This window comes from Mus pahari, chromosome X (genome assembly GCF_900095145.1).
Source record: "Mus pahari chromosome X, PAHARI_EIJ_v1.1, whole genome shotgun sequence".
Classification (NCBI taxonomy): Eukaryota; Metazoa; Chordata; class Mammalia; order Rodentia; family Muridae; genus Mus; species Mus pahari.
This window is the reverse complement of record NC_034613.1, coordinates 47,736,370-47,761,983: the sequence shown is the minus strand read 5'-3', so window position 1 is coordinate 47,761,983 and position 25,614 is coordinate 47,736,370. Positions and strand designations below refer to the sequence as shown.

The window sequence follows — 25,614 nt, the reverse complement described above, 5'->3', positions numbered from 1 at the left end:
ATTAACTGTGTAGATCTGTCTAGAGATTTGGGGAGGAGTTGCTTTTATGTTGGTTTGTTTTACATTTTATAGTACTTGTCATTGTGGATTTTTTTTTCCCCTAAATACTTGCCGATATGTTTCTGGTATTGAATTGTCACCCCTAAATTCTTTCAGCTTTTCTTTCTTAAGAAAGGGCGCACTTTTCTATATGGGTACAATATTATTTTCACAACTAAAAAATTTGACCTTGTTACACTGCTATTTACTGTGCAGTTCATATTCAGATTTTCCCAATTGTTTCCATTCTGAGTGCCCTTTTGTATTCAGTGCTGGGAATTGAGCCTTCATGAACCTCAGGCAAGAACCCTACCACAAAGTTGTATCTCCAGCCCTCGAACCCTTGAAAGCTTTACTACTACCACCACTGCTACTACTATTTGAGATAGGGTTTCTCTGTGTATGCCTGGCTGTTCTGGAACTCACTCTGTAGACCAGGCTGGCCTCNAACTCAGAAATCNGCCTGCCTCTGCCTCCCAAGTGCTGGGATTAAAGGCGTGTGCCACCACACCTGGCTTGACATTTATTTTCTATTCTCAAAAGATTCATCTTTATTTTTAAATTGTATGTATGGGGGAGGTGCATGTGAGTGCAGATGGGCACTGTGTTACCCTGGAGTGGAGTTGTAAGCCATCTGACTTGGGTGCTGGGGATCAAACTCAGGTCCTCTTGGAGAGCTGGATTTACTCTATCCACTGAGCTATCACTCCAGGTCCTGTTTCTCTTTCTTCACTCTCATGAAATTTCCTCATCTAAGATGAAGTACATGCGTACTCTAGTGAGAAGCTTGGGGACCATATTTCAATACTGTCACTTACTGAGGTGACTCTAGACAAAGGATTTTAATTTTCTTTTTAGTTTCCTTGTCTGTAAGTTGGGGACAGTAGTGGTACATACTTCCTAGGGTAGTAGGGGACTAATAAGTTTGTGTATTACTCAAGTGGTAAGTGTCATGGTACAAGTAAAAGATGGGTAACCACTACCAGCTCCTTCAGTTTACAGCTCCCATATCACTTGAAGACTCAGAGAATTCATTCAGGTGTGTATCTTATAAAGAGGCTCCTTCCTGTGCCTTCCTCAACCATAACTGCCTGCCCATAACCATGTGTTAACATACACACTAATAAGAGAGGTGACACATCTATTCACCCCTCACATCCTCTACTCCCAAACTGGGCTTTTCATGTAGTGCTTCAAAGGTAATAAACTCTCATAGTACATGAAGATGCTTGGCAAATGGGTGTTAACTGAACTTATGGATAGGGAACTATGGAATGTTGCAGCATTCATTAAGTAGAGGTGATAAAAGGAAAAGAACGTTCAATGGCTAAGTGGGCAGCTGATTGGCTGGTGCCCAGAACGCGTCACAATTAAAACCTCCAATATAAGAAAGGCTTTCCTCAGACAAAGTTAATAGCTTTCTAGCCAGCATAGCCACAAGGCATGTGAGGGCTAATGCTGCCTATATTGAAGGTCCATGGGAAGCTCGAGGACTACCCGAGCCCCGCCCTGCCCCGCCCCCCGGGGTCCAAGCCCCAGCGGCGGAGGCCAAGGAAGAGGCGGCGCCTGCGCCCTGCCGCCCAAGAACCACCTCCAGTGGTTCTCAACTTCTCTCTGAAGATGGCGGACCCCACCAGCACATCTTTCCGGGGTCTACGCGAACACTTGGGTGAGTGAGATGGAGCATGGCCCCAGGGGACAGGGACACTCATAGGCAGTGAGGTTGATGTAGCCCCAGGATCCAGAGAAGTAGCGTGGCTCGGCAACTTTTCTGTGGGGGGTCCCCTCGTCCCTCCTGGTCTATGATCCCCCTCATCTCTCTCAACACCTTAGGGCTGAGGCAAGAGAGATCAGAGGACCAGGGCATGAAGGGGAAACCATCGGCCAGTGCTGTCAACGGTCCAAAGACCACTACTGGGCGGGCGGGCGCTACCAAACCCTAACTCCAGCCCTGTCTGCGTCGGGGACCAGTGACACCGCAGCAACTGCGGGAAAGCTCAGGGATGGGTGGGCGCTGGCCCGTGCTGGGCATATCCACACTAAAGGGTGGCCCTGCCAGGATCGGAAAGTTTGGGTTTTCCCTGCATCCCAAGGTGTTGGCGTTTTCCAGGTTAAGATCGAGTGGGGAAGGAACTGGCGCTTAGGGCTTAGAATGTTGAGAAGAGATTTGACTTTGCAAAGTTGGCCTGCTATGGCACGTGACTTTATCCCTAGGTATATCTGAATGAGACTCTGCACCTAGCAATACTTTTTCAACAGGTCCTATAATCAAAACTTTTTCTGTCTGGGGAGACGAAAAGGTTGGTGGGGTGTATTAATCTTAACAATTTTGACAGCACCTATTTAATTCAGGAAATTGTGCGAGAAGGTAGTATTTCTTTCTGGTTGCTGACAAGACTACTTCCCCCAGAAAAGCCTTTGAATAAAATGATTTTGATTGCTATAAAAATCCTTAGGGAGTTTTACATTGTAATTAGATGTAAATATATTCATTTAGTGGGTTTTCTATGCATTTTAGTATGCTAATACTAAAGAACTGTTCTTATTTTAACGCATTTTATATTTTCTACACAATTGTTTTAAATTAAAACCATTCAGCCAGATGAGCTTTAAAAACTGTGACTTAACTTGTTGTTTTTCCCTCGTTTGTTTAAATTCACACTTGGTTTCTCAGTTTAGAGCACCTCACTCAAAGACTGGGACCTATAAATGCAAGGAAAGCTACTGAGAGCCAGAGTCTCAGCGTTTTAGAGCAGGAGAAAATTTAAAGTTAGTCTAGCAGCCAGAATCCCAGACTCAGAAGTCCTGAGCGGCTTCCACAGCTTGAAGGTGTGCATGTTAGGCAGCCTGATATTTTGTTACTATTTAGAATGGTGCAGTCGGGCTGGGGAGAGTGCTCTCCCCTAACAAAGGCTGCTGGACACAAAGAGTTCAGCAGTTTCCCACCAGCCTTTATCTTTCAGTAGCTATTTGTTCTCCTGGTATCAACTGTTCCTCGAGTAGAGAAAAATTTAAAAACTATGTTTTTTTGTTTTTTAGAGAACTGATTCAAAAGAATGCATGCTATTATACCATTCGGAAGTAATGTGTGCCACAAAAATACCAGTAGTAAAACAGGGAGTGAGACAGAAGAATCGGATCTTTAACTAGGTCATAGTTTATCTGAGCTGTTAGCTCCATAAGACTTAAAAGCAAATCCTTTTTCTTTTCTGCAATGGTAAGATCTCTATGGCAGCAATTGCAGGGGCACATTCAAGGTTACCCCTTAAAATGAATCCCAGGTAGCCCTCCCCCCATGCAAGCCAACATCCCAAATCCCATTCACTGTGTGAGCCCTAGGGCAATCCCTCTAGTCCTTTAATTGCTTGAACTGTCTGTCTTGAACTGTTATGTCTTGAGAGTTAATAACCAGACTTATGTGGTATGACCTAGGGATAGATTGTGGGGAATTTTAGATACAACCATCGGTGGAATTCACGGTTCAGTAAGTCTCTATAATCTGTCTTCCCCCAATTTACATGTCATCTTAGTAAAGTTTGCTTATCACTTTCCTGCATGTTGACAGAAAAAATATATATATATATATGGTACAATTTATATTTATTTGCCTTACTTTAAAAAACACTGGCTGTCCTTGTTCTAGCATCTTCATAATGCATCAGAATAGAGCCTTGGGGGTGCTGACTCCTTGGAGGTGTAGTTCCACCGGGAAGGGCGCATTGCTTAGCATAATAGAGGCCTTAGTTCAATCCCAATCTCCATAGAGAGAAGAAAGACAATGAGCTACTTTTTAGGCAGTTCTAATTGTTTAAGCACAGGCTTGTCCTGAAAGTGACATAGGCAGCTAGTGTATAGCCAGCCTAGAAAGTACCTGATATGGGTAATTTATAATGTCTTGTAATATTGAGCTCGATCTCTGAGTATCTGCCTGTTAATATTTTGCTTCTAGATTTGGGTCTATAGATTCTTAATTTTTAAGAGATTTTTATTTTATGTGTATGAATGTTGTTGCCTGCATGTAAGAACACCATCAGCATGCAGTGCTTGTGGAGGCCAATAGAGGGCATCAGGGCCCCTGGAACTGTTAGTTCACACCCAAGTCTCTGCAGAAAACTGAGCCTGAGTCCTCTTCAAGAGGAGTGAGTGCCCATACCCGAGTCACCTCTCCAGCCCAAATTCTTAAATTTTTATCTTGACAAAACTCTTTCCCCTCAATTCATACAAACTCTTTAAAAAATACTTGGTTTTTAGTTTCTTGTCTGACATATTTTATGTTTTGGTTTTCTCTGTGTACCTGGCCATCCTAGAACTTGCTCTGTAGGCCAGGCTGCCCTTGAACTGAGATCAGCCAGCTTCTGCCTCCCAAGTACTGGGATTGAAGATGTGTATGCCATCACTGCCTACGTCCGATGTATTTTTAAAAGCCATCCATCACTAAATTAACTTCTCCACCTGATCTTTCTTGGGCTGCCACTGCTATCCACAACTGGAATTGCCTTGATGTCGAAAAATACCATACAATTCCAAGTCTTTATTAAAGTGTTGTTGAACATAAGTAAGTTCTTAGCTCATCTTTTTGTTATTGACCAAGATTAAGCAGTAACGTTTTACCTCATAGGAATGATCCAATCTCTTACCATGAATGACAAATGGTTATGGATTGTATTGAGAATACCTCAGGCTTTTTCCCTATGTCCTTGTGTTTTAGTTGTCATGGCTCAAGAAGTAGCTGAAGAAAGGCGACGCAAACGTGGTAGTAATTCTTCTGCAGGTGCAAATAAGAGATCTTCATGTACACCAGGTATACTCTCAGCTAGATCAGTGCTGTAGCTTTAAAATTTGATAGCATACTAACAGGTAACGATTTTTTTTTTGTAGTTTTAGATGGTTCCGTCCTTAAAAATGATGTCAAACAGCAGCTAGCCAAAGAACGCAGAGAAGAACAGAAACGTCAGCAAGAAGGTATACACGTGCGGCTCATATTTTTCTGACTTGGCTCTAGTCCTTTTGCTTAATCTACTTATACGATAGATTGTAATTTTTATTACATAAAATGTTATATTAAATTGAGTCCATTTACTAAAACACCAAGAAGGCCCCTGAAGAATCTGTGAGTAATGTATTTAATTGTTGAAGGAGTGCTTTAAGTTAGCTTCTGTCATTGAAAATTGCATCCTGAGACTTTCTTTGACAGTTGTGGACACAAGCAGATTGGTATTTCAGTAAAAATGACACTTGGTATAAATTAAAACTTTTTCCAACTTGGGTGCACACTTTGCAACTATATGTATTTCTTCTTTGATCTAAATCAACTGACAAATACTCAAATATATTCAAGAGGAATGTTAGAAGTGATTTTTTTTTCATGGTAGTGGGAGAGATAGTCTTGTGTTAGAACATTTTTGTGACTGCATAGGTATGAATTCTCTGGTTGCAGTCAGAAAGTATGACTAGTAAAACTAACTCTTCCATCATTGGGTAGACTTTGAAGTCTATTCAACTAACACAAGAAAACATGTCTTCCTTCTTTGGAATTTTAGTTTGGATGGGCCAAGAGTCAGATATTTTTTTAAGATTTTTTATTTTATATATGTGAGTACAGTACACTGTTGGTGTTTCCAGACACACCAGAAGAGAGAACATCAGATCCCATTACAGATGGTTGTGAACCACCATGTGATTGCTGGGAATTGAACTCAGGACCTCTGGGAGAGCAGTCAGTGCTCTTAACCTTTGAGCTGAGCCATCTCTCCAGCCCAGCATGCCAGTTCTTGACAGTTCAGTGAACACCTTGTGAAAAGTAGTTCTTTTGTTTTTTTGTTTTTTTTAAAGATCTACTTATTATGTATACAGTGTTCTGCCTGCATGAATGCCTACAGGCCAGAAGGCACCAGATCTCATTATAGATGGTTGTGAGCCACCGTGTGGTTGCTGGGAATTGAACTCAGGACCTCTGGAAGAGCAGACAGTGCTCTTAATTGCTGAGCCATCTCTCCAGTCCCCAAAAGTCGTTCTTTAGTGCCCAAATATATTTACACACATAAGACGTGTGCATGTTATTTATTAGACCAGGTTATGTTGTCTTAAGAATGATAAGGAGACAAAGTAACATTTTTCCCTTCTATGTATGTAATGTGGAAAACTTTTTTTGGCTTTAACACCATGAAAATGTGCTTGGAACATTTCAGCCAACAAGGAAAAACAACTGCTTGAGAAAGAACAGAAGGCAAAGCTGCAGTATGAAAAACAGTTAGAGGAAAAACAACGTAAGCTGAAGGAACAAAAGGAAAAGGATGAGCAACGACGAGCTTCTGCAGTAAAAAAAAGAAAACAGAAACAGGCCGAAGACAAAGTATGCCATATTAGAGTCTGTCCATTTAGTGTTGGCATCACATAGCTGTCTAGTTCTTTTCTGTGTTACTGACTCTGTAGAGCCACCTCTTGCTATGTTCTTCCATTTTCCTTACCTTCAGCATAAGTCCTTAAACACTAACTTCAGGGTGGAAAGAGGAAGCTTGAAGGTCCAGACACTGAACCCCATTGGCCTTCAGAATGCAACTCTCAGTGTATCTTGGTTTGGGTTTAGCTCTGAACTATTATCTACCACCTGTACAAAGACTCCAAACACAACGTCCTGATCTTGTGGCTTCCTGAGAGAGTAGGAACCATTAAGAACAGTTTAAGAAGCAACAAACATAAATTAGGAAACAGTACAGAGTGAGTAAGGGTCCCTGGTGAACATCTGTCTAAGACAGTTCCAGTGTAGTAAAAGAGGAACTTGAGAGAGGACAGAATGAACAGAAGCAAATGTCAGTGCAGACAAAAAGGGAACTAGAGACATGGCGGGATAAAGAAAGGCTAAAGGAATTCAACACTGAAGAATTAATGGAGGCTAGGCACAGGCAAAGCCTAGTACATGGACATTGGAAGGAAACTAATATGTTTCCCTTTGGCCTAAGAAGAACAGGGAAGGCACTGTAAAGATGCTGTTGTTATATAACAGTTGCTGTTAGGAAACAGAAAACCCCTGGCCCTAAAATTGATTTTCTCACTGGAACATAGTCCATGGTATATTATAGTAAAGGGATGATATACCCTTGAGAAAAGACCTCCTTTCCAAACAGGTACTTGTTCTATCACACTATGACATGTGACTTGGGTGGCTGTTATCTTGATGAGTTCAGGTTGCAGGTAAGGTCAATATAAACACATTGCTTGCCTTAAAGCCAATTCTTACTTAGAACCAGGATTTAAGCTGTAATAGATATGAACATAATAGATAAACAACTTTGACTTCTGGGCATGCCACCCTTTCCTCTGTCTTTCCACAAAAGATAAGGCAATTACAAACTATTCCATCCCAAATGGTAAAATAAATGATGAAGGGAATCAAGCAGAAGTGAAAATTGCGGGAGGCAAACATAGAGAAGCATGCATGAAAGGACACCACCCGGTCCCTGTCCAGTTGCTTCAGAACTTTGGCTCCAAGTTTTCTGATGATAAAAGTGAGAAAAGAAACATGGTCAATTTCTTCACATAGCAGCCAGAAAATAAAAATGAGTTATTTGGAGATAGCACGGGTATTCATTGATGAAATTGAAACTTGTCTCCCAAGTATTTTAAACTTTCACCTACTTGAAAAAGAAAAGTGGCCATTGAGTTAGTTTTAGAAACAATTTAAACCTTGACTTTAAATTGTGGTAATTTAAGAACCATATAAAATGGTGTGGAATTTGTTTTAAAATAGGAAAAATTCAAGGCTGTTGTGTCTCGTACATTGGAGCGATGCAATCGTCTTGAACAACGACAGAAAAGGTGGTCGTGGGAGGGTGGTGTGATGAATGCTAACAAGTCTGGTAAGTAATAGAGTTGTTAAATTTAAATTTGTTAGTGTCCATTTTTCCACTGTCAGTTTATTGGTAGAAGGCTGTATGCAGTAAGAGCTATTCTTTATGTCCTAAATGAAAACATGATACAGAGTGACTTATATCACCTGCCAAAGCAGAACCAATCAGATTTTATAATTGATTTTGATTCAGTACACATTAAGCTTTATTTAAATTTAATTAAGCACAAAAATGATGAATACTTGAATTGGTTTTGGTTTTGTTTTTAATAAACTAAGTCCAAGGCTGGAGGAATAGCTCAGTCAGTAAAGCACTTGCCTTCAAGCTATAGGACCTGAGTTTGCTCCCTAGAACCCACCTGAAAATTATTCAGATGTGGTAGTAAAAATTCACAATTCTAGCACTGCAAAGGCAGAGACTGATTCGTAATAGCTTTTGACTCTACTTTATTATTTCTTGAAGTATGTCAATGAAAAATGTATGTGACTTAGTCACTTGACTGATGGGCCTACACCTATGGTCGCCACATTATCAATCCAAAGAATGTTTACTTGTCCTACTGGTGTCAGTGTGTACTTTATTTTATAAGTCTCAAAGGAAAAGAATTTTTCTTTAAGACTATCCCTCTGTATCTTAAACTAGAATATTTCAGGCAAAATGGGAAATATTTACACAAAGTCAATTGCTTTCTCTCATAGTTTTGTTACCCCGTGATATCTATAGCAAATATAATTTTTTTTGGTTTAAAAAATAATTATAATTGGGAAGGTATAGGGGACTTTTGGGATAGCATTTGAAATGTAAATAAAGAAAATAATAAAAATCATAATTAAATTATTCATTATTCTTAGACACCATCATGGATGGTTTTATTAAAGGTTATATTTTCACAATTTAGGAAGATTCCAGTTGTCAAAATTAGATATTTTCCATATTAAATCTTTATCTGTTTTTTGTTTGTTTGTTTTTGAGACAGGGTTTCTCTGTATAGCCCTGGCTGTCCTGGAACTCATTCTGTAGACCAGGCTGGCCTCGAACTCACAGAGACCTGAGTGACTCCCAAGTGACTCCTGCCACCACCTGGCTAAGGATTTTCATCATTTACCAAATAACTTTATTCTCACTTCAAATAAGATAGTGAGCAAATAATTTTAAATTTGGGGGTTGTAAACTACATAATATTTGAAATTAAATAAATTCTTTGAAGCAAGATTTGAAAAGCTTTTTTTTTGTTGTTTTTTGTTTGTTTTTTTGAGACAGGGTTTCTCTGTGTAGCCCTGGCTGTCCTGAACTCTGTAGATCAGGCTGGCCTCGAACTCAGAAATCTGCCTGCCTCTGCCTCCCAAGTGCTGGGATTAAAGGCGTGCGCCACCACTGCCCGGCTTGAAAAGATTTTTTTTTAATTTATTTATTATATGTAAGTACACTGTAGCTGTCTTCAGACACACCAGAAGAGGGCATCAGATCTCATTACAGATAGTTGGGAGCCACCATGTGGTTGCTGGGAATTGAACTCAGGACCTTCGGAAGAGCAGTCTTACCTGCTGAGCCATCTCTCCAGCCCCCTTGAAAAGATTTTTAGACTGCTTAATAAAATGAGTGAGTCACTCCTATACTCTTAAGTAGTTTCTAGAAAAGTAATATTCCTTTGCACTTGATGTTTAGGAAAACCAGAAAATAAACGAAGTTCCTCTCTGAGTAGAAAAGACAACCGATTACAACATACAGGCGATGTGCAACACGTAGAAAACCCACCTGGTAAGTAGTTCCTCCTAAGTATAGATCTTAAATTCTGGTTTAAAGAAGTGTCTAGCTCAGCTCTATGTTACTTAAAAAGTTGTTCAAGAGGGGCTGGAGAGATGGCTTAGAGGTTAAGAACACTGACTGCTCTTCCGAAGAGCAATTCCCAGCAACCACATGGTGGCCCACAACCATCTGTAATGAGATCTGACGCCCTCTTCTGGTGTGTCTGAAGACAGCCATAGTGTACTCACATACATTAAATAAATAAATAAATAAATAAATAAATAAATAAATATTTTAAAAAAGAAAAGTTGTTCAAGAAAACATGCACATAAGTACGATACAAACTAAGCAGGTTATATTTAGGCTGTATTGGGACTATCAATGCATGTCCCAGCAAGTAGTCAAAAGAGAGTTCATAGATCTGAAAAAGAACAAGGAAGGGGAGGGGAGGGGTATATGGGAACATTTGGAGGGAGGAGAAATGTTTGGAGGGAGGAGAGGGGAGGAAGAAATGATATAAATATCTTAGAGTCTCATAAATGAAAGCAACTTTTTAAAAAATGTCATTCAAGAAACTGCAAGGACTATGGTAAGAGGAAAAGAATCTTTTCTTAAAAAAAAAGAACTAGAACAAGAATTCCATTCCCCTCCCCCCCCCAAAAAAAAGCCAGGTGTGGTGGTGCACGCCTTTAATCCCAGCACTTGGGAGGCAGAGACAGGCAGATTTCTGAGTTCAAGGCCAGCCTGGTCTACAAAGTGAGTTCCAGGACAGCCAGGGCTATACAGAGAAACCCTGTCTCGAAACCCCTCCCCCACAAAAAAGAATCTTTTCTTTCCTTTCCCTGTGGTGCAAATTTCCTGGCATATGTGCATATGACAGGGAGTCCAGAGCAAAGCTGGAAGAAATAAATAGATTTATACCAAAGGATTGTGTGGATGCTTGTACGCATGTGAGTGGAGATCAGGGGACAATTTGTGCAAGTCAGTTCTCTCTGCCATGGGGATTCCAGGGACTGAAAGCATGTCCTTACACTACTTAGCGGCAAAGTCTTTACCAACTGAGCCATCTGGAAGCTCGGCCCATCACCCATTCCCATATTCACCCCCTGCCTCTGTTTTTGTTATTTTGGGTTTTTTGTTTTGTTTTTTGTTTTTGTTTTTTGTCTTTGACAGGCTCTCACACTGTAACCCTGACATATTAGATCAGACATAGTCCTGGATGGCCTTGGCCTCATAGCAATCCTCCTGTCTCAACCTCCTGAAAGCTGATTCTGCAGGCACCAGCTCCCTTGCCTAGGTTTTTGTTTTTTTAAATATTTATTTATTTATTTCATGTATGTGAGTGCAGTGCAGCTGTCCTCAGACACACCAGAAGACGTCATCCCATTACGGATGGTTGTGAGCCACTTTGTGGTTGCTGGGAATTGAACTCAGGACCTCTGGGAGAGCAGTCACTGCTCTTAAACACTGGGCCATCTCTCCAGCCCCCTCCCTTGCCTAGGTTTAAAGTGATTTCTTTCTGACAGCTTTTCTCCCTGTACCATTTCCCTCTCATGTAACTCTTGTATTGCGTTATCATATTCGACTTTGCTTCTCTGATGTTATGATAAAACACTGACTGAAAACATCTTAGGGAAGAAAGGGTTTGTTTGACTCACAGCTTGAATCCCATGACTGAAGGAAGCCAAGGTAAGAACTCAGGCAGGAACTTGAAGCAGGAACCATAAAGAAATGCTGCTTCCTGGCTTGTTCCCCCCTGGCTTGCTCAGATACATTTCTTATGGAGACTAAACCCTACATCAGTCTGCAATCAAGAAAATGTCCCATAGACATGCTAGTCTGATGGAGGCTATTATTTAATGGAAGGTCCATATTCCCAGGTGTTTGCAGTTTCTGTCAAGTTGACAATAAAAAGTAACCAGGATACATGATTCACCCTACTGCAGGAAGACTTTAGTGAATTGATTCAGGTTAAATCCTTTGGAAAGAAGTGCAATTTGTGCTAGGGATCTTTATAAATATAAATATAAAGATTATTAGAGCAAAATATTGATTTTTAAAAAATCACTTTTAGCAAGAGAGTTTTATTCAATCTCAGGTGGCATTTGGCAGTGAATTTCTGTCAGTGGACATGGCCAATATCTTATCTGTAGGAATCCCTGGGAATGTTCATTTGTTAGAGACAATCCTTATCTCCATGTGTGATTTCTGTTATAGAGACATAGGGTGGGAAATAGTTCAGATCTATCCTGCATGCCTTCCCTCTGTATTATGTGGTGGCCTTTCCCCTCTTCTTCAGCTATTCGACAGTTTAGCGCAGTAGTATGACAGTTCTGTTGTTAGGGATAATTCCTGTATTTGTGTGTGAAACTTCCAAATGAATGTTTGTGCCTGTACTCATCATGTCCTGTTTTAATGCAGTTTTTAGTATGATTTAGAAAATATTCTTTGTTAATTCTATCTAAAACAAAAACAAAAACAAAAACAAAACAAATGTGCACTGTTTGAGATAGTCATCTGAGACACCTGGGCCTGGCTTGGCAGTTAACATTTTTGTTGCTCTTGCAGAGGACCCAGGTTAGGTTTCCAGCATCCACATGGCAGTTCACAACTGTCTGTAATTTCCAGGAAATCCAACATACTCTTCTGGCATTTGAGAGTACTCGGCATGTATTCTCTCTCTCTCTCTCTCTCTCTCTCTCTCTCTCTCTCTCTCTCTCTCNCCCCCCCCCCGAATTGCTCCACTTGGTCTCATACTAACTTTAGCAATCTGTTCTAATCTTCTATCTCATTCTCTGGCTCGTTCTGTCTTCACTTGTGTCTAGCTTATTCTCTTTCTGCAACCTGTCTAAGTACAACTAAGGGTTCCGGGAAAACTGCCTCCTATCTCTGCACTGCCCCTCAAGTAGCTTCCCTTTCCTCTCTCATGAGAGTTGGACACATCATATTCTGTCAAATCTTTCTTTGATTTGTCACTTTGTCTGCCAAGCAATTAGACATCACTTTCAAACTTTGCTATTTCCTTCTACAAACTAACTTTACTTTCATTGTTTGGGGTTAAAGGTGTGTGCTAAGGACTAGGCAAGACCACAACTAGAAATAGAGTTTTTAACTAACACAATCTTGGTGTTCACAGTGTGGTCAAATATCCTACAACACATAAAATAAAAATGAATCTCTTTTAAAATGTGGCAGAGATTTTGAAGTGCAATATGATTCGAATAGAAATGTTTTGTTACAAGTGTCCACTTTATTGTTTTTTGTTTGTTTGTTTGTTTGGTTGGTTGGTTTGGTTTTTCGAGACAGGGTTTCTCTGTGTAGCCCTGGCTGTCCTGGAAGTCACTCTGTAGACCAGGCTGGCCTCAAACTCAGAAATCTGCCTGCTTCTGCCTCCCAAGTGCTAGAATTAAAGGCATGCGCCAACACCATCCGGCAAGTGTCCACTTTATAGGCCAGCTTATTTTCATTTGTAGTAAACTGATAGTACAGAAATTCTGTTGATGTTGCTTCTATAATACTAAATTTTTGATATTCCAGCTTATGTCTTTGATACATCCCGCTGAATTCCTATTTTGTGTGAATTTCCTGTAATTTCATATTAAACAGCCACTTTTCTCAGTTCATACTATCTAGAATTTACTGTGTCCTCATTCACTTATAGGCATGACCAAATATGTTTTCCGCTATGTTACTGCACCAATGTTTTCTAGTGATGAGTCTTCTGCTATGTTCTGTAAACCATCAGCAAAAACGCCAGTTGCAGCAAAATTAGAAAAACCAACTACAAAGAAACTAGACATTTCTCTCAAGGGGCATGTGGAAGGACTAGAAATGTTGAATATAGAAGTCCCACCCAAAAAAACAATTGAAGTACCTTGTCCAACAAAGTTGGAACAGTCATCTGAGGCTGATGCAGAAGGAAGACTCCAAAACATGGAGGACATCTCTAAAGTTAAAGAGAACATTTTCCAGAAGGTCGATATCAACGTACCTATTGATGAGAAGATAGCAAGACACCCTAAACCAAATGTTGAGGAACTCCCCTCAGTGAGTGTGGATACTTCTTCAAGGGTTGAGCCATCCTCCATAGTGAGTGTTGATTCATCCCCCTCATTGAGTACAGGGTCATCCTCCTTTTTGAGTGTAGAAATATCTCCTGTTGTCAGCATAGATGCCTCACTTGACACAAGCATAGATAACTCACCTGAACTAAGTATGGACCCAGGGAATACGAAAGTGGCCTCAGAAGTTAAAACAGAAGCACCTCTTCAGGCCAGGGGGGAGTCACGCCTTGAAGCAAGTGTGGAAGGACAACCTGAGGCAAATGTTGAAGGATCACCAAAGGTGAGTATGTAAGCATAGCCTTAATAAGGGGAGTGTGCAAAGCACAGCCTAGGCAAACAGTAAGGCAGCACCTGTGATGACTGTGGTAGCACTCCATAGGCAAGTGGAAAATTCCTTCTAAGACATGAAAACATCTCCCAAAGCTAAAGGGACTCTCCAAAGATTTGTTAAGCAGTTAATGTGAGATGTTCCCATACTTTGAGGAAAAACATTTTGGAAGAATGTTCTGGACCATTCAATGAGGTTTTAAAATTGAATTGGATTTGAAGTAGAAGATTTTTTAAAAGATATATTTTTATTTCTTTTATGTATATGAGTATTCTGCTGCTGTCTTCAGACACAGCAGATGAGGACATCAGATCCCATTACAGATCATTGCAAGATACGATGTGGTTGCTGGGAATTGAACTCAGGACCTCTGGAAGAGCAGCCAGTGCTCTTAATTGCTGAGGCATCTCTCCAGCACCCAAAGTAGATTTTTAAAATGTATTTCTGTTTATGTTCGCTGGGTGGCACACACCTTTAATCCCAGCACTTGGGAGGCAGAGGCAGGTGGATTTCTGAGTTCAAGGCCAGCCTGGTCTACAAAGTGAGTTCCAGGACAGCCAGGGCTACACAGAAAAACCCTGTCTCGAAAAACCAAAAAAAAAAAAATGTATTTCTGTGAAATACTTGCATTGTGTAACCTAGAAAGAAGTATCTAATTTTCATGAATAAAAAGAAAATTGGAGACTTCAGGAACCATGACACTCTTTTATTCAGAATATTTTCTTGTAAAAAGATAGGTGTAGTATAACAATTGCTAGTAATTTTTTATCTCATTGAATTGGTATGTTTATAGAGCCCAGAAATGGACAAAAGAAACATAAACCTTACCACCAAGAAACAATCACCGTGCCACATACCATGTTACAGATGGCCATCAACTCCTGCCCTTGGGTATCGCCCACCGTCTCCCTTAAAGGCTCTGTAAGTAACCTATTTACAGTTATTCCTTATAAGAATTTTACTGAAACAAAGGTCATATCAGTATTTCCTACATGAAATAATATAGTATGCAAGGTAAACAATTGCAAATGGGAAAAATGAAGTAGCTTTACTTTGTCCATTATAAAAATCTCCACTTTAAAATTTCTTTGTAATGTCAATATATTGCATTGTATAGAATTTTTACTGAAAACTAATCCACACACATTTGTTACTTTTTCACTGCAGGCAGAATCGAAAGATACGACCTCCATCTCCTATACCAGTCTCATCAAGATTATCAACAAAGACTTCTTTGTCATATAAAATAACCCCTGTTCAGAATATCCTATATGTGCCAAATTCATTAGGTGTAATAGCAACCAAAAAGGAAACCATCCAAAAGTATGCAATCAAAAAAGGTAAATTCTTTCCCTAAGAAATTTATTTTATCAACATAGAAAATCTTGAAGTACTTGAATTATCATAATTTTATTCCCTAGTTAAGAGGACTTTGGGGAGTGGTCTTTTGTTTAAAGAGATTTAACCAAGCCCTGGTCCCCTGGAATGTTTCTTCTCTGCTTGCTTATCCACCCCTCTGTTTGGAAATTTCATTTTTGGAACAGTTAAAAGCATAAGTTAAATGAGAGGGTTGGTATATTATTCTTGTGGGTCCTTCCAATTCAGATATTGGCTTGTTCTTGGGTTCACTTAGATACCAGTAGATGAATACGTTTTATAAGATGTAGGCCAGTTTCCATGTACATACATGACATGTGACATGTGCTAACTTATGCTGTATCCATGTTCCTAAAAGTACACCATGTTTCTTTGCCTATCACATACATTTTTACACATGCCAATGCTACTTGGTCTCAAGCATACTCGGGAATTTGGTTCTTATGAGAAATTCCCTAGATAGAATTCTCTCTATCAAATGATCTTTCATTATGAATTAGTTATTCTTGATGTCTTAAAATTTTCATTTCTACATCATGTATCTAATACAACAGAATTAGTTATATCAACTAAATAGTATAATATACCTCTGTGTTGAGCCAGGCATGATAGCACACAGCTTAATTCCAGCACTCAGGAGGCAGAGGATCTATGAATTGGTGGCTGCTTACTCTACAGAGTTACTTGTAGTATATCCAGAACAAAGCAAATAGTGAGACTCTGTCTGAATATATATATATATATATATATATATATATATATATATATGCCTTATTTTACTGGTAGTCTTGGCTTCTTTTGCTATCTGCAGCTAGCCACTATATGATAACCGTATGTATATAGACAGTTGTCAAAGTTTAGGCAAACAGCAATAAAAATAATGTCCAAATTCTACACTTATGCCAGAGGTGATGTTTGGTTGAATATTGAAGACTTTTACTCCTCATTTGGATCAGGCATAAACTTTGACTTCAGCATATTTTAATCTTTCCTCATAGAGTCCTTAATTGACCTGTCTCTAAATAGTTAAACCAAAGCATAAACACACCATTGCTTTTTGAACATTTGAATATGCACTTGTTTGAAAGAAACAACTTGCTAATTCTGTTGTTAGGGACAAGTTGTGGTTTGAACAATTTCCCTAAATAGCATTTGATTCATTTTGATCTGTGTGATGGTTTGAATAAGCTTGACCCATAGGAAATGGCACTATTAGGAGGTGTGGCCTCCTTGGAGTTGGTGCGGCCTTGTTGGAGGAAGTGTGTAAGTGGGCTGTGAGGTTCTATGTTCAGGCTCCACCCAGTGGGGAAGAGGCGCTTCTCCTAGCTGCCCATGAGAAAGTCTCCTCCCTACAGTGGTATCATGATGCAGAACTCTCAGCTCTTCCTCCTGCACCATGCCTGCCTGGACACAGCTGTGCTCCCGCCATAAACCTCTGAACCTGTAAGGCAGCCCCAATTAAATGTTATCCTTTTTAAGAATTGCCTTGGTCATGGTGTCTCTTTACAACAATGGAAACTCTAAGACAATCTGTTCATATACTTCTTAATGTTGGGGGAGGGGGAATCTCATTTACTTCTTTGTGGGATTGAGAGGAAATTGGTCCTCTAATCAACTGTTTCACATGTTTCTTTAAACTAGAATCTGGTAATACAAGTATGCCAAGTGGTGAAGCAGTCAAGAAAGCTTTTATACCGGTACACCATGCTACTTATGAACAAAAAGGCAAAAAGGAAAAAGAAAGACTCCAGGAAGAGACAAAGCAAAGGTCAGCACACAATAATCCTTTCTAGCCTGGGACCTTGGGTGCAAGTTCAAACTTTGAAATTTTGCCCTCAAATTCAAAGTTTTAAAATGGCAATTTATTTTTTCTTCAGCGAGGAAGAGTCTATCATTGCCTTCTAATCAAGTAAAGAAAGTATAGTGTAATAAAAAAAGAAAAAAGAAAGAGAAAGGAAGGAAGGAAAGAAAGAAAGGAAAGAAAGAAAGAAGAAAGACAAGGCAGTGGTGGTATAACGTTTAATCCCAGCACTTGGGAGGCAGAAGCAGGCAGATTTCTGAGTTCGAGGCCAGCCTGGTCTACACAGAGAGTTCCAGCACAACCAGGGCTACACAGAGAAACCTTGTCTCAAAAAAAAATGAGGGGGCTGGAGAGATGGCTCAGCAGTTAAGAGCACTGATTGCTCTTCCAGAGGTCCTGAGTTCAATCCCCAGCAACCACAAAGTGGCTCACAACCGTCTGTAATAGAATCCAATGCCCCCCTCTTCTGGTATGTCTGAAAACAGCTAGTGTATTCACACACGTAAAATAAGTAAATAAATCTTTAAAAAAAAAAGAAAGAAAGAAATGAGGGGAGAGAGAGAGAGAGAGAGAGAGAGAGAGAGAGAGAGAGAGAGAGAGAGAGAGAAAGAAAAAGAACAAGAGAGGAAGGAGAGAAAGCAAAAGTGGAAACCACTTAGAAAGGTACCAGAATGAACAGAAACACATCTTTTTCAGTCTTCATACATCTTACACCATTAAGGTGTGGTAGGACAATGTAAAAAGAAACCAAAATCATGTCCAGGATTCCATCTCAGCAGCAGCATCTCTGTTCTCCTTCATGGGGAGGACAAAAAGACAGGGACAGGGGTCAGGGATGAGGAGGCCGAGACAGAAAGATACAGACAGATATTGAGAAATAATTGAGATTGATCTTTATCTCACCAGGGTCTCATTTAGTCAATGAGTTACTCTTAGAAGACTATTCCACTGGTGAGGAATTTCAAGTTTAGCTGCATTTACTTGAATTTGAAATGTTCTTACCTTGAGATCTACCTTGTCATACATTTTATGTTGTGTCTTGTAATGTAAATCCCTGTCCACTGAGTATACAAAATACCTATAGTACTGACTTTATTATTTTTAAATTATTTATTTATCTTATGTATATGAGTACACTGCCCTTGTCTTCAGACACACCAGAAGAGGGCTTCAGATCACATTACGGATGGTTGTGAGCCACTATGTAGTTGCTGGGAATTGAACTCATGACCTCTGGAAGAGCAGTCAGTGCTCTTAACTGCTGAGCCATCTCTTCAGCCCTGTGACTTTATTTCTAAATAGCAAATGTTTAAAGCACAGTTGCTTGGAAAAAAAAAGATACTTTGAACAGCAAGAAATTTATAACTTGAAAATTATTATTCCTTGTCTTATGCAGAGATAATCTAGCAATTGAAAGCATTAAATACTGGCACATAATTAGGCTGTCCTCCAGATTACCCATCATCCCTAGGTGAGATTGGTGTGTACACATCTAAAGAAGACGTTAGGCTGGGCGTGGTGGCACACACCTTTAATCCCAGCACTTGGGAGGCAGAGGCAGGCGGATTTCTGAGTTCCAGGCCAGCCTGGTCTACAAAGTGAGTTCCAGGACAGCCAGGGCTACACAGAGAAACCCTGTCTCAAAAAACCAAAACAAAAAAAAAAAAACAAAACAAAACAAAAAAAGAAGAAGACGTTAAAGAGTCTATCTCTAAAATAATTCAAGGCTGACTTTTTCTCTTGCATATGTGTGTAAAGTAGTCTGGTGCTTATTAGAAATCCTTTTGTATGTCCAAAGGTCTACTTCCCTCATTTAAAAACAGGTGAGATTATCTAACTCTTGGATAGTAAGAACCCAGAAAATATAGAAAATCTGACATATAGGTAAATTGTATTACTATACACCAGCAATTTCACTATAAATGCTTACATAGTCCTGCAAGCTATATACACTAGCAGCTAAAAAAAATACTAAATTTATTTTTAATACTTTCAGCATTGCTAGGAAACCAGAAGTTATGGCAAAGAAACTGGATAAAGTCCCAGCGGAAAGATTCTCACTGTGCCAAGATAAGCAGCAAGACAAAAATTCAACAAAGATACTTTTTGAGTCCCTAGAAGTCCAGAAGGAGGAGCTACAGGTTTGTAACCTTGACCCTTGAGCAGCACAGGGAACCAGTTTAGAAAGTGCATTTGCAATAGGAAGTAGCAGTCTTGACCTCTGAGCAGATACAGCATTCTCTGGAGGAAGCCTTACATTATGGTCTACAGAAGCCACATTGCCATAACCTAGTTTATATTTTCAGCTTTAGTGTATCAATCATCAGAACCTGTTGTATGTAAGCTCCTTAAAAATTTGTATACTTTGGAGGGAAATTTTTATGCACTTTTCCCACAGCTTTCAAGAGATGTAAGAAAGTTAACACCTTGCCATGTTAATAACTCGAAAACAGGTACTTTTAAAGAAGGGTTCTTTTTTTTTTTTTTTTTTAGTAAAGATTTATTTATTGTCCTACGTGAGTACACTGTAGCTCAAACACACCAGAAGGGCGTCAGATCTTATTACAGATGGTTGTGAGCCACCATGTGGTTTCTGGGATTTGAACTCAAGACCTTTGGAAGAGCAGTCAGTGCTCTTACTCGCTGAGCCATTTCGCCAGCCCTAAAGAAGGGTTCTTAACCTGTGGGCTCTTTGAAGGGTAGAACAACCCGTTCACGGGGGTCATATATCAGATATTCTGCATGTAAGATATTTACATTACAGTTCACAACAGTAGTAAAATTATACTTCTGATGTAGTATGAAATAATTTTATGAATGGGAGTCACAGCATTATGAAGATTGAGAACCACTGCTTTATACTAAGGTGGGCAGATGTTCAAAAGGGTAATTTTGATGTCTGAAACATTTCAGATCACATTAACCTCAATCTGTGCTTTTTAACAAGACTTTGAAAATGGATAATAAATGCCTGCCAGGCTTGCAACTAAATTTTTCTTGTTATTCAGATATAATGAAATTAGTGATATTTTTGCACAATTTTCCTAGAAAGGGGACAGTGCCATGATGAAATCTCAGGGCAGTGCTGACCAGAGAAAGAAGGAACAGGAAAGCATTATCCTCCAACATTGGAAAGACATATTAGAAAGGAGAAAGGTAATGTTCTGTTTCATGTGCTTTGTGTTAATTAATGTTGGGTACAGGTTATGACATTTTTCTGAAAATGCTGAATCAAGTATGTGTTAGTCTTTAGCTGTGTGCCCACTATGGTTGTTTATCTAAAGGAGCTGACTTCTGTACAAAAGGCTGCCCTTTTATTGCTGGTACCTCATGACTGGCATTATAGCAGTGTCTCAATATACCAAACCTATAGAATCAATGTTCTTTTTACGGGGATGGCTTAAGGCTGGCAGAGATTAGTGGAACTTAGTTTCTTCTGAATGCTGCTGGATTTGCAGAACATATGGTGGAAAGAACACCCTTCCTCTGTCTTCTGTTGGTTTAGGAACAAGATCTCATGGAACCACAGCATCACTGAAGTGCATTGTTTTCATTACTGTTTGATGCAGCTGTGGTCTAAGAGTTCTAATTCGTTTGCAATGATATGTGTTTAGTCTAACATGAATTTCTCTGCATGTGGAAAAGGGAACATGGGGTTGCCATTGGGGTGTTTGTGTTGTGATAGTAAGAACAACTGCTGCCATTCTCAGCATTTTATAGATGAAACAAGAACCAGAAGATGCCCTGAGACTTTTGTTAAGTCTGTGGTTTTGGGACAGTCACAGGCATTGCCTGCTGTACAATTGCTTCAGGGACACTGTCTTTTCTTTTTTTTAAATCTCTTTCACATTTACATTTTTATTTCCCTTTAAATAGAGGGTTGAGGAAATAAAGAAGTGGACAAGGAAGACAGATGTGAATACCTCTAAGGTAGCCTCCACTCATATCTGAGTGTATCTGACTTCCTCTTGCTGCCTGCTCTTGGTATCTCTTCATTTTTACCAGGCTGCTGGTAATGAAATACATTGTCACATTTGTATGTCGTTGGTCCTTTAAAACCTAGAGCTTGCTTTTCTAACTCTAGTTTGCTTTCATCTTCTCTTGTGTAGAATGCTTGCTTAGGTCTTCTTGCCAAAAACATTGATTCAGTTTCTTTTTCTTTTGTATTTTAATAGTTCATAGAATGTTCTAGACCCCACTTTTGTGGTTGCTGCTGCTGCTGTTATAGGTTTGAGGCTGTCTTCTAGCAATATGTGCCGTGTCTTACTATCATTTTCTGTTAGGGAGAAACATTCCTAATGTTAATGTTGATTTTATAAACATTGTCTGGTAACTTAAATGCTTTTTATATACTTCCTGAACTCTCAGACATCCACTTTGATGAGCCTTTTGCCATCATGTGTCTATCTGCCTATTCTTTCACCTGCTTTTCTTACTGATTTGCAGGGCTTTTTTACCTACTCTAAGTAGAAGTCTTTTGGAGGTATGTGTTTCTATCTTTTATTATCGTTTGGTGAAATGAATTTATCCCTTCCCCTGCCTGGTTCTGGTTGTTTACATATTTGCTTCTACTGACTTGTCTTCTGAATGGAGCACATGCACTTGAGACTTATTTTTCTCTACATTCTGGGCCATTTACATTTGGTTACAAGCTGCTCTTTATACCTAGTCCTAGTTACCCCCACCATAAAGATGCATGACAAATGCCTGATAGAAATGTTTCTGAGAAATGTAGCATGTTGTTTTTTGCTACCCCACTTTAAGCTCCAGGTAGACATTGCTGCTACCAGTCCTCACCCAGATTCCCTTGGATCCACGGATAAAACAACAACAACCAACACACACACACACACACACACACACACACACACACACACACACACACTAATCTTAAAATGCCTTTGCTAACTCAACTGGGAATTCCTAAACCTTCCCTACCACTTCAGGCATAAGTGGAGTGACCATTGGCCACTCCAACCAAAAACTCGCATGGTTGGCTTCATTTCCTGTTGTTACTGCCTCCTTTTTCCTTTTCCCCCTCCCCCACTCTCCCTGCATCTTCCTGTGCAGCTCTTAAGTGTCCCACCCTGTCCTCAGTCATTGGCAGCTGGTATCTTTATTGATCGTTCAAGAACCAATTGGGGAACAGGACCTTAACATCAGCACCACTCCATACAGAGAAGTGTTTTGAGACACCACCTCAAACCTCATTCAATTCAATGACCTTTTCTTTTTTCTTTTTTTTTTCTGAGACAGGGTTTCTCTGTATAGCCCTGGCTGTCCTGGAACTCACTTTGTAGACCAGGCTGGCCTTGAACTCAGAAATCCGCCTGCCTCTGCCTCCCGAGTGCTGGGATTAAAGGCGTGCGCCACCACGCCCAGCTCTCATTGACCTTTTAAGACAACACCTGCTCCCTGCTCTCTTGTTCATTTTGCTCTTTGCTTACTGTTCCCACCCTGGCTTCACTAGCATTCTAAGCAGAGGATGAATGTGAGGTGAGGGCTGGAGGCCTTGCCTGAATGGTTCAAGAAAACCATTCATTTTTAAGTGTTGCCCTAGCTGAAAAAAATTAAAGTCACCAGCCTGTCATGAGGCCAGTTAAGGAAATTGATACTTTTTTTTAGCCTTTTATTTGAAATGCCAAAAATTGGCCATCAATATAATATTTTCTTACTTTGAGATTCTAGACCAGGATGATTAAATACATATAATCATAACTTTCTCTGCTAACCATAGGCTTCAGAAATACCTTCTTCATCCGAAGATGAAGCTGATGATGAAGGTGAAACAGAAAGTGAAGACTCTTTTGTGATGTTTCCATCAGGTGTGCTTGTCCTTCCCTCATGGTTGCACACATGAGTAAAGGGTGATACTGCCAGAAGAGGATTGGCTTTAAGAAGCCTGCTGAAAATGCAGACAGAGCCCAGTGTCTAGAGCCCCTGGGTCTGCTTTGGAATGAGAGGAGAGCTGAAGGCAGTCAGGAGCATGCGACGAGAAACCAGACTCAAAGGCAGAATCGGCTAGGTGGGAGATTGGGGTGGGGGAGTCAAGGGTAGAAAGCAAGGCTGGCCTTTGGCACATCAGCCCTTACTAGCAAAGAAAAGAGGACATTCCTTGAAGATGTGTTCCCTGTCATCAGCAGTGAATTAAGAGCCAGGCAAGTGAATGCACATGCTGGGCAGCCCTCATCTGGCCTAACATGCTGAAGTTGCTCAGGCTAAGGCTGGGGCTCAGTCTGGGCCTCTTTGCCCAGACTAATGCTTGTCTGCCCTTAGGGTCTCGGGCAGGGACCCCCATCCTATCACACCAGGATCAGAAGTTTTGATTTCTCTTGTCTTTGTCGTTGAAGTTCCAGCTTTCATGATCTTCTCTCCACTCCAGGAGGAAAAATGTCAATGAAACTCAAAAAGTTTCACAAATATGCCAAGATAAAGCCTCAAAAGCTCGTGTTTCTGCAGTCAGAAACTGGTGAGGTTGATACCAACCAAAATGTATATTTTAATGGGAACACGAAAGCTGTCAAACAAAAAGACCCCAAATACTCTACAATTCAAGGAAAAGGCTCAAAGTAAGTCTCCTAACACCTTATTCATCCAAATAGATGTGGGGAAAGTATGAATGACATCCTTAGAGTCCTGAGCAACATTTATTACTGATTGAGCACTTAGTTTGCATACACCAAACATGTCAAGCACCAGACTTAATGGAAACAAAATAATGCCCACAGCAGCCTCTCTGGGCCAAGATAATTACCCCATCTTTTACAGACAATGAAACTGAGATACACAGAGTCTTTATATATTTGCCAAATTCAAACCCAGAGTAATCTGGCATCAAATTGTTTGTGTTTGCATAATAAATGTGGATTTATTTATTTAGTGTATAAAACAGACACTACCTGTCTTTATTTTCACTGCCACTCAGAGATTGATAATCATATGCTTCTTTCACATATTGGTAAGCGTGCTCTGAGGTTCAGTTGAGAAAGTAGGAATTGGTTGTTGAAAATGAACATTGCCCAGATGATAGCCTGAAATATTACAAAGTTATTAAGTTCTGAGGCTCACTAGAGTATATATATATATATATATATATATATATATATATATATATTCAACCCTTGCACCAGTTCTCCAGTTGCCTCTTACCATCTGTGTCTTTGACTGACTTTAAGAAAGGCACCAGGGAGCTAGAGAGATGATTTGGTGTGTAAAAGCACTTATGATGCAGACATAAGGACCTGAGTTCAAATTCCAGCATCCACACAAAAAGCCAAGTGTGGCAATATACCACCTGGATCCCCAGTTATGGGACCCGGGAAATAGAGACAGGAGGGTCCCTAAGGCTTTCCGGCTGCCAGTTTAGCTTCAGGTTCAATGAGAACTGAGACCTGTTTGAAAGGAACGAGGTAGAAAGTGATAGAGCAGAGCATCGAGTATTCCCCTTCTGCATCACACACACACACACACACACACACACACACACACACACACACACACACACACACCGTTCCTGGGTTTGGGCATTCTCAGTTCCTTTTGTGCCCTGCTGTCTCCTGGATATCTAGGATACAATTTGTATATCACTGTGTTCTGTGATATACATGGTTCCTTGGGGCCCTTGTCATTGTAGTATGTGCAAAGGTGGTTGATTATATCCAAGGCACTTCTCAGAAGTTATATGATAAAGCTCCTCTCATGGTTTTGGAATAAACAGGATTCTAACTACAATATTTCATTCCAGGTTATCAGCTAAAAAACCACCTACCCGCCCAATAAGAAGCAGAAAAATAAAGGAAGGCGGCACTGCCATCCGTCCTACTCAAAGTGCCAGCAGCAATCCCAATCACGAGTGGCTTTGTGACAAGGTTATAGACCTTAGTCAGACACCTTTTCTAAAGACCACTCTAACAAAGAGCAACAAAGAACGTCCAGCGGATTCTAAAATATCTCACCAAGGTCCTCAGGCACATCTGGACCATAGGAAAAGAGCCAACTCTGTTTCCGCCCCTTTGACCAAGGTTTTGTCCCACCTTCACATAGCTGGAAGAGCCTCTAATCTTGAACATCCCTTTGCTTCCGTCTATTCCAGACTGGCATTTAGAAGAGAGGTAGAAGAGAGTGGTGAGTCTGTAGGAATGATCTAGAAAAAGTTTTTCACTAAGTTAGATTTGAAAGAATGCATGACTTTATAATTTCTATGCCTTGCATCTCCTGCCACATATAAAATATAAGTCCTTTTCAAGATCTCGCTTCCTCTGAGCTCCTGCTCTCTGGTTGCCAGACAAGTACAGTGGAGGGCAGAGAACAATCTTTATAATTTACCTTTTATCCTGGATTTCCCAAACCAAAGGGCTATTGTTTTCCCTTTTAAGAGTTTGTCAGCCAGGTGGTGGTGGCGCATGCCTTTAA

At 40.1% G+C, this 25,614-nt stretch overlaps 1 protein-coding gene across 1 annotated transcript in view; it reads left to right on the top strand.

The window, feature by feature from the left end:
• Nucleotides 1–1,642: 1,642 nt before the first annotated feature.
• The window catches only part of Map7d3 (MAP7 domain containing 3), a 24,815-nt gene continuing 843 nt past the window's right edge, over nt 1,643–25,614 (top strand). The window contains exons 1-15 of the mRNA XM_021188414.1: nt 1,643–1,708; nt 4,748–4,840; nt 4,924–5,001; nt 6,228–6,391; nt 7,787–7,895; nt 9,552–9,644; nt 13,294–13,976; nt 14,818–14,945; nt 15,192–15,364; nt 17,043–17,169; nt 19,199–19,343; nt 20,251–20,358; nt 22,940–23,027; nt 23,585–23,771; nt 24,947–25,326. Coding sequence (XP_021044073.1) covers nt 1,660–1,708; nt 4,748–4,840; nt 4,924–5,001; nt 6,228–6,391; nt 7,787–7,895; nt 9,552–9,644; nt 13,294–13,976; nt 14,818–14,945; nt 15,192–15,364; nt 17,043–17,169; nt 19,199–19,343; nt 20,251–20,358; nt 22,940–23,027; nt 23,585–23,771; nt 24,947–25,326 — 2,605 coding nt within the window. The 5' untranslated portion in view covers nt 1,643–1,659. The remainder of the gene's footprint in view (nt 1,709–4,747; nt 4,841–4,923; nt 5,002–6,227; nt 6,392–7,786; nt 7,896–9,551; nt 9,645–13,293; nt 13,977–14,817; nt 14,946–15,191; nt 15,365–17,042; nt 17,170–19,198; nt 19,344–20,250; nt 20,359–22,939; nt 23,028–23,584; nt 23,772–24,946; nt 25,327–25,614) is intronic.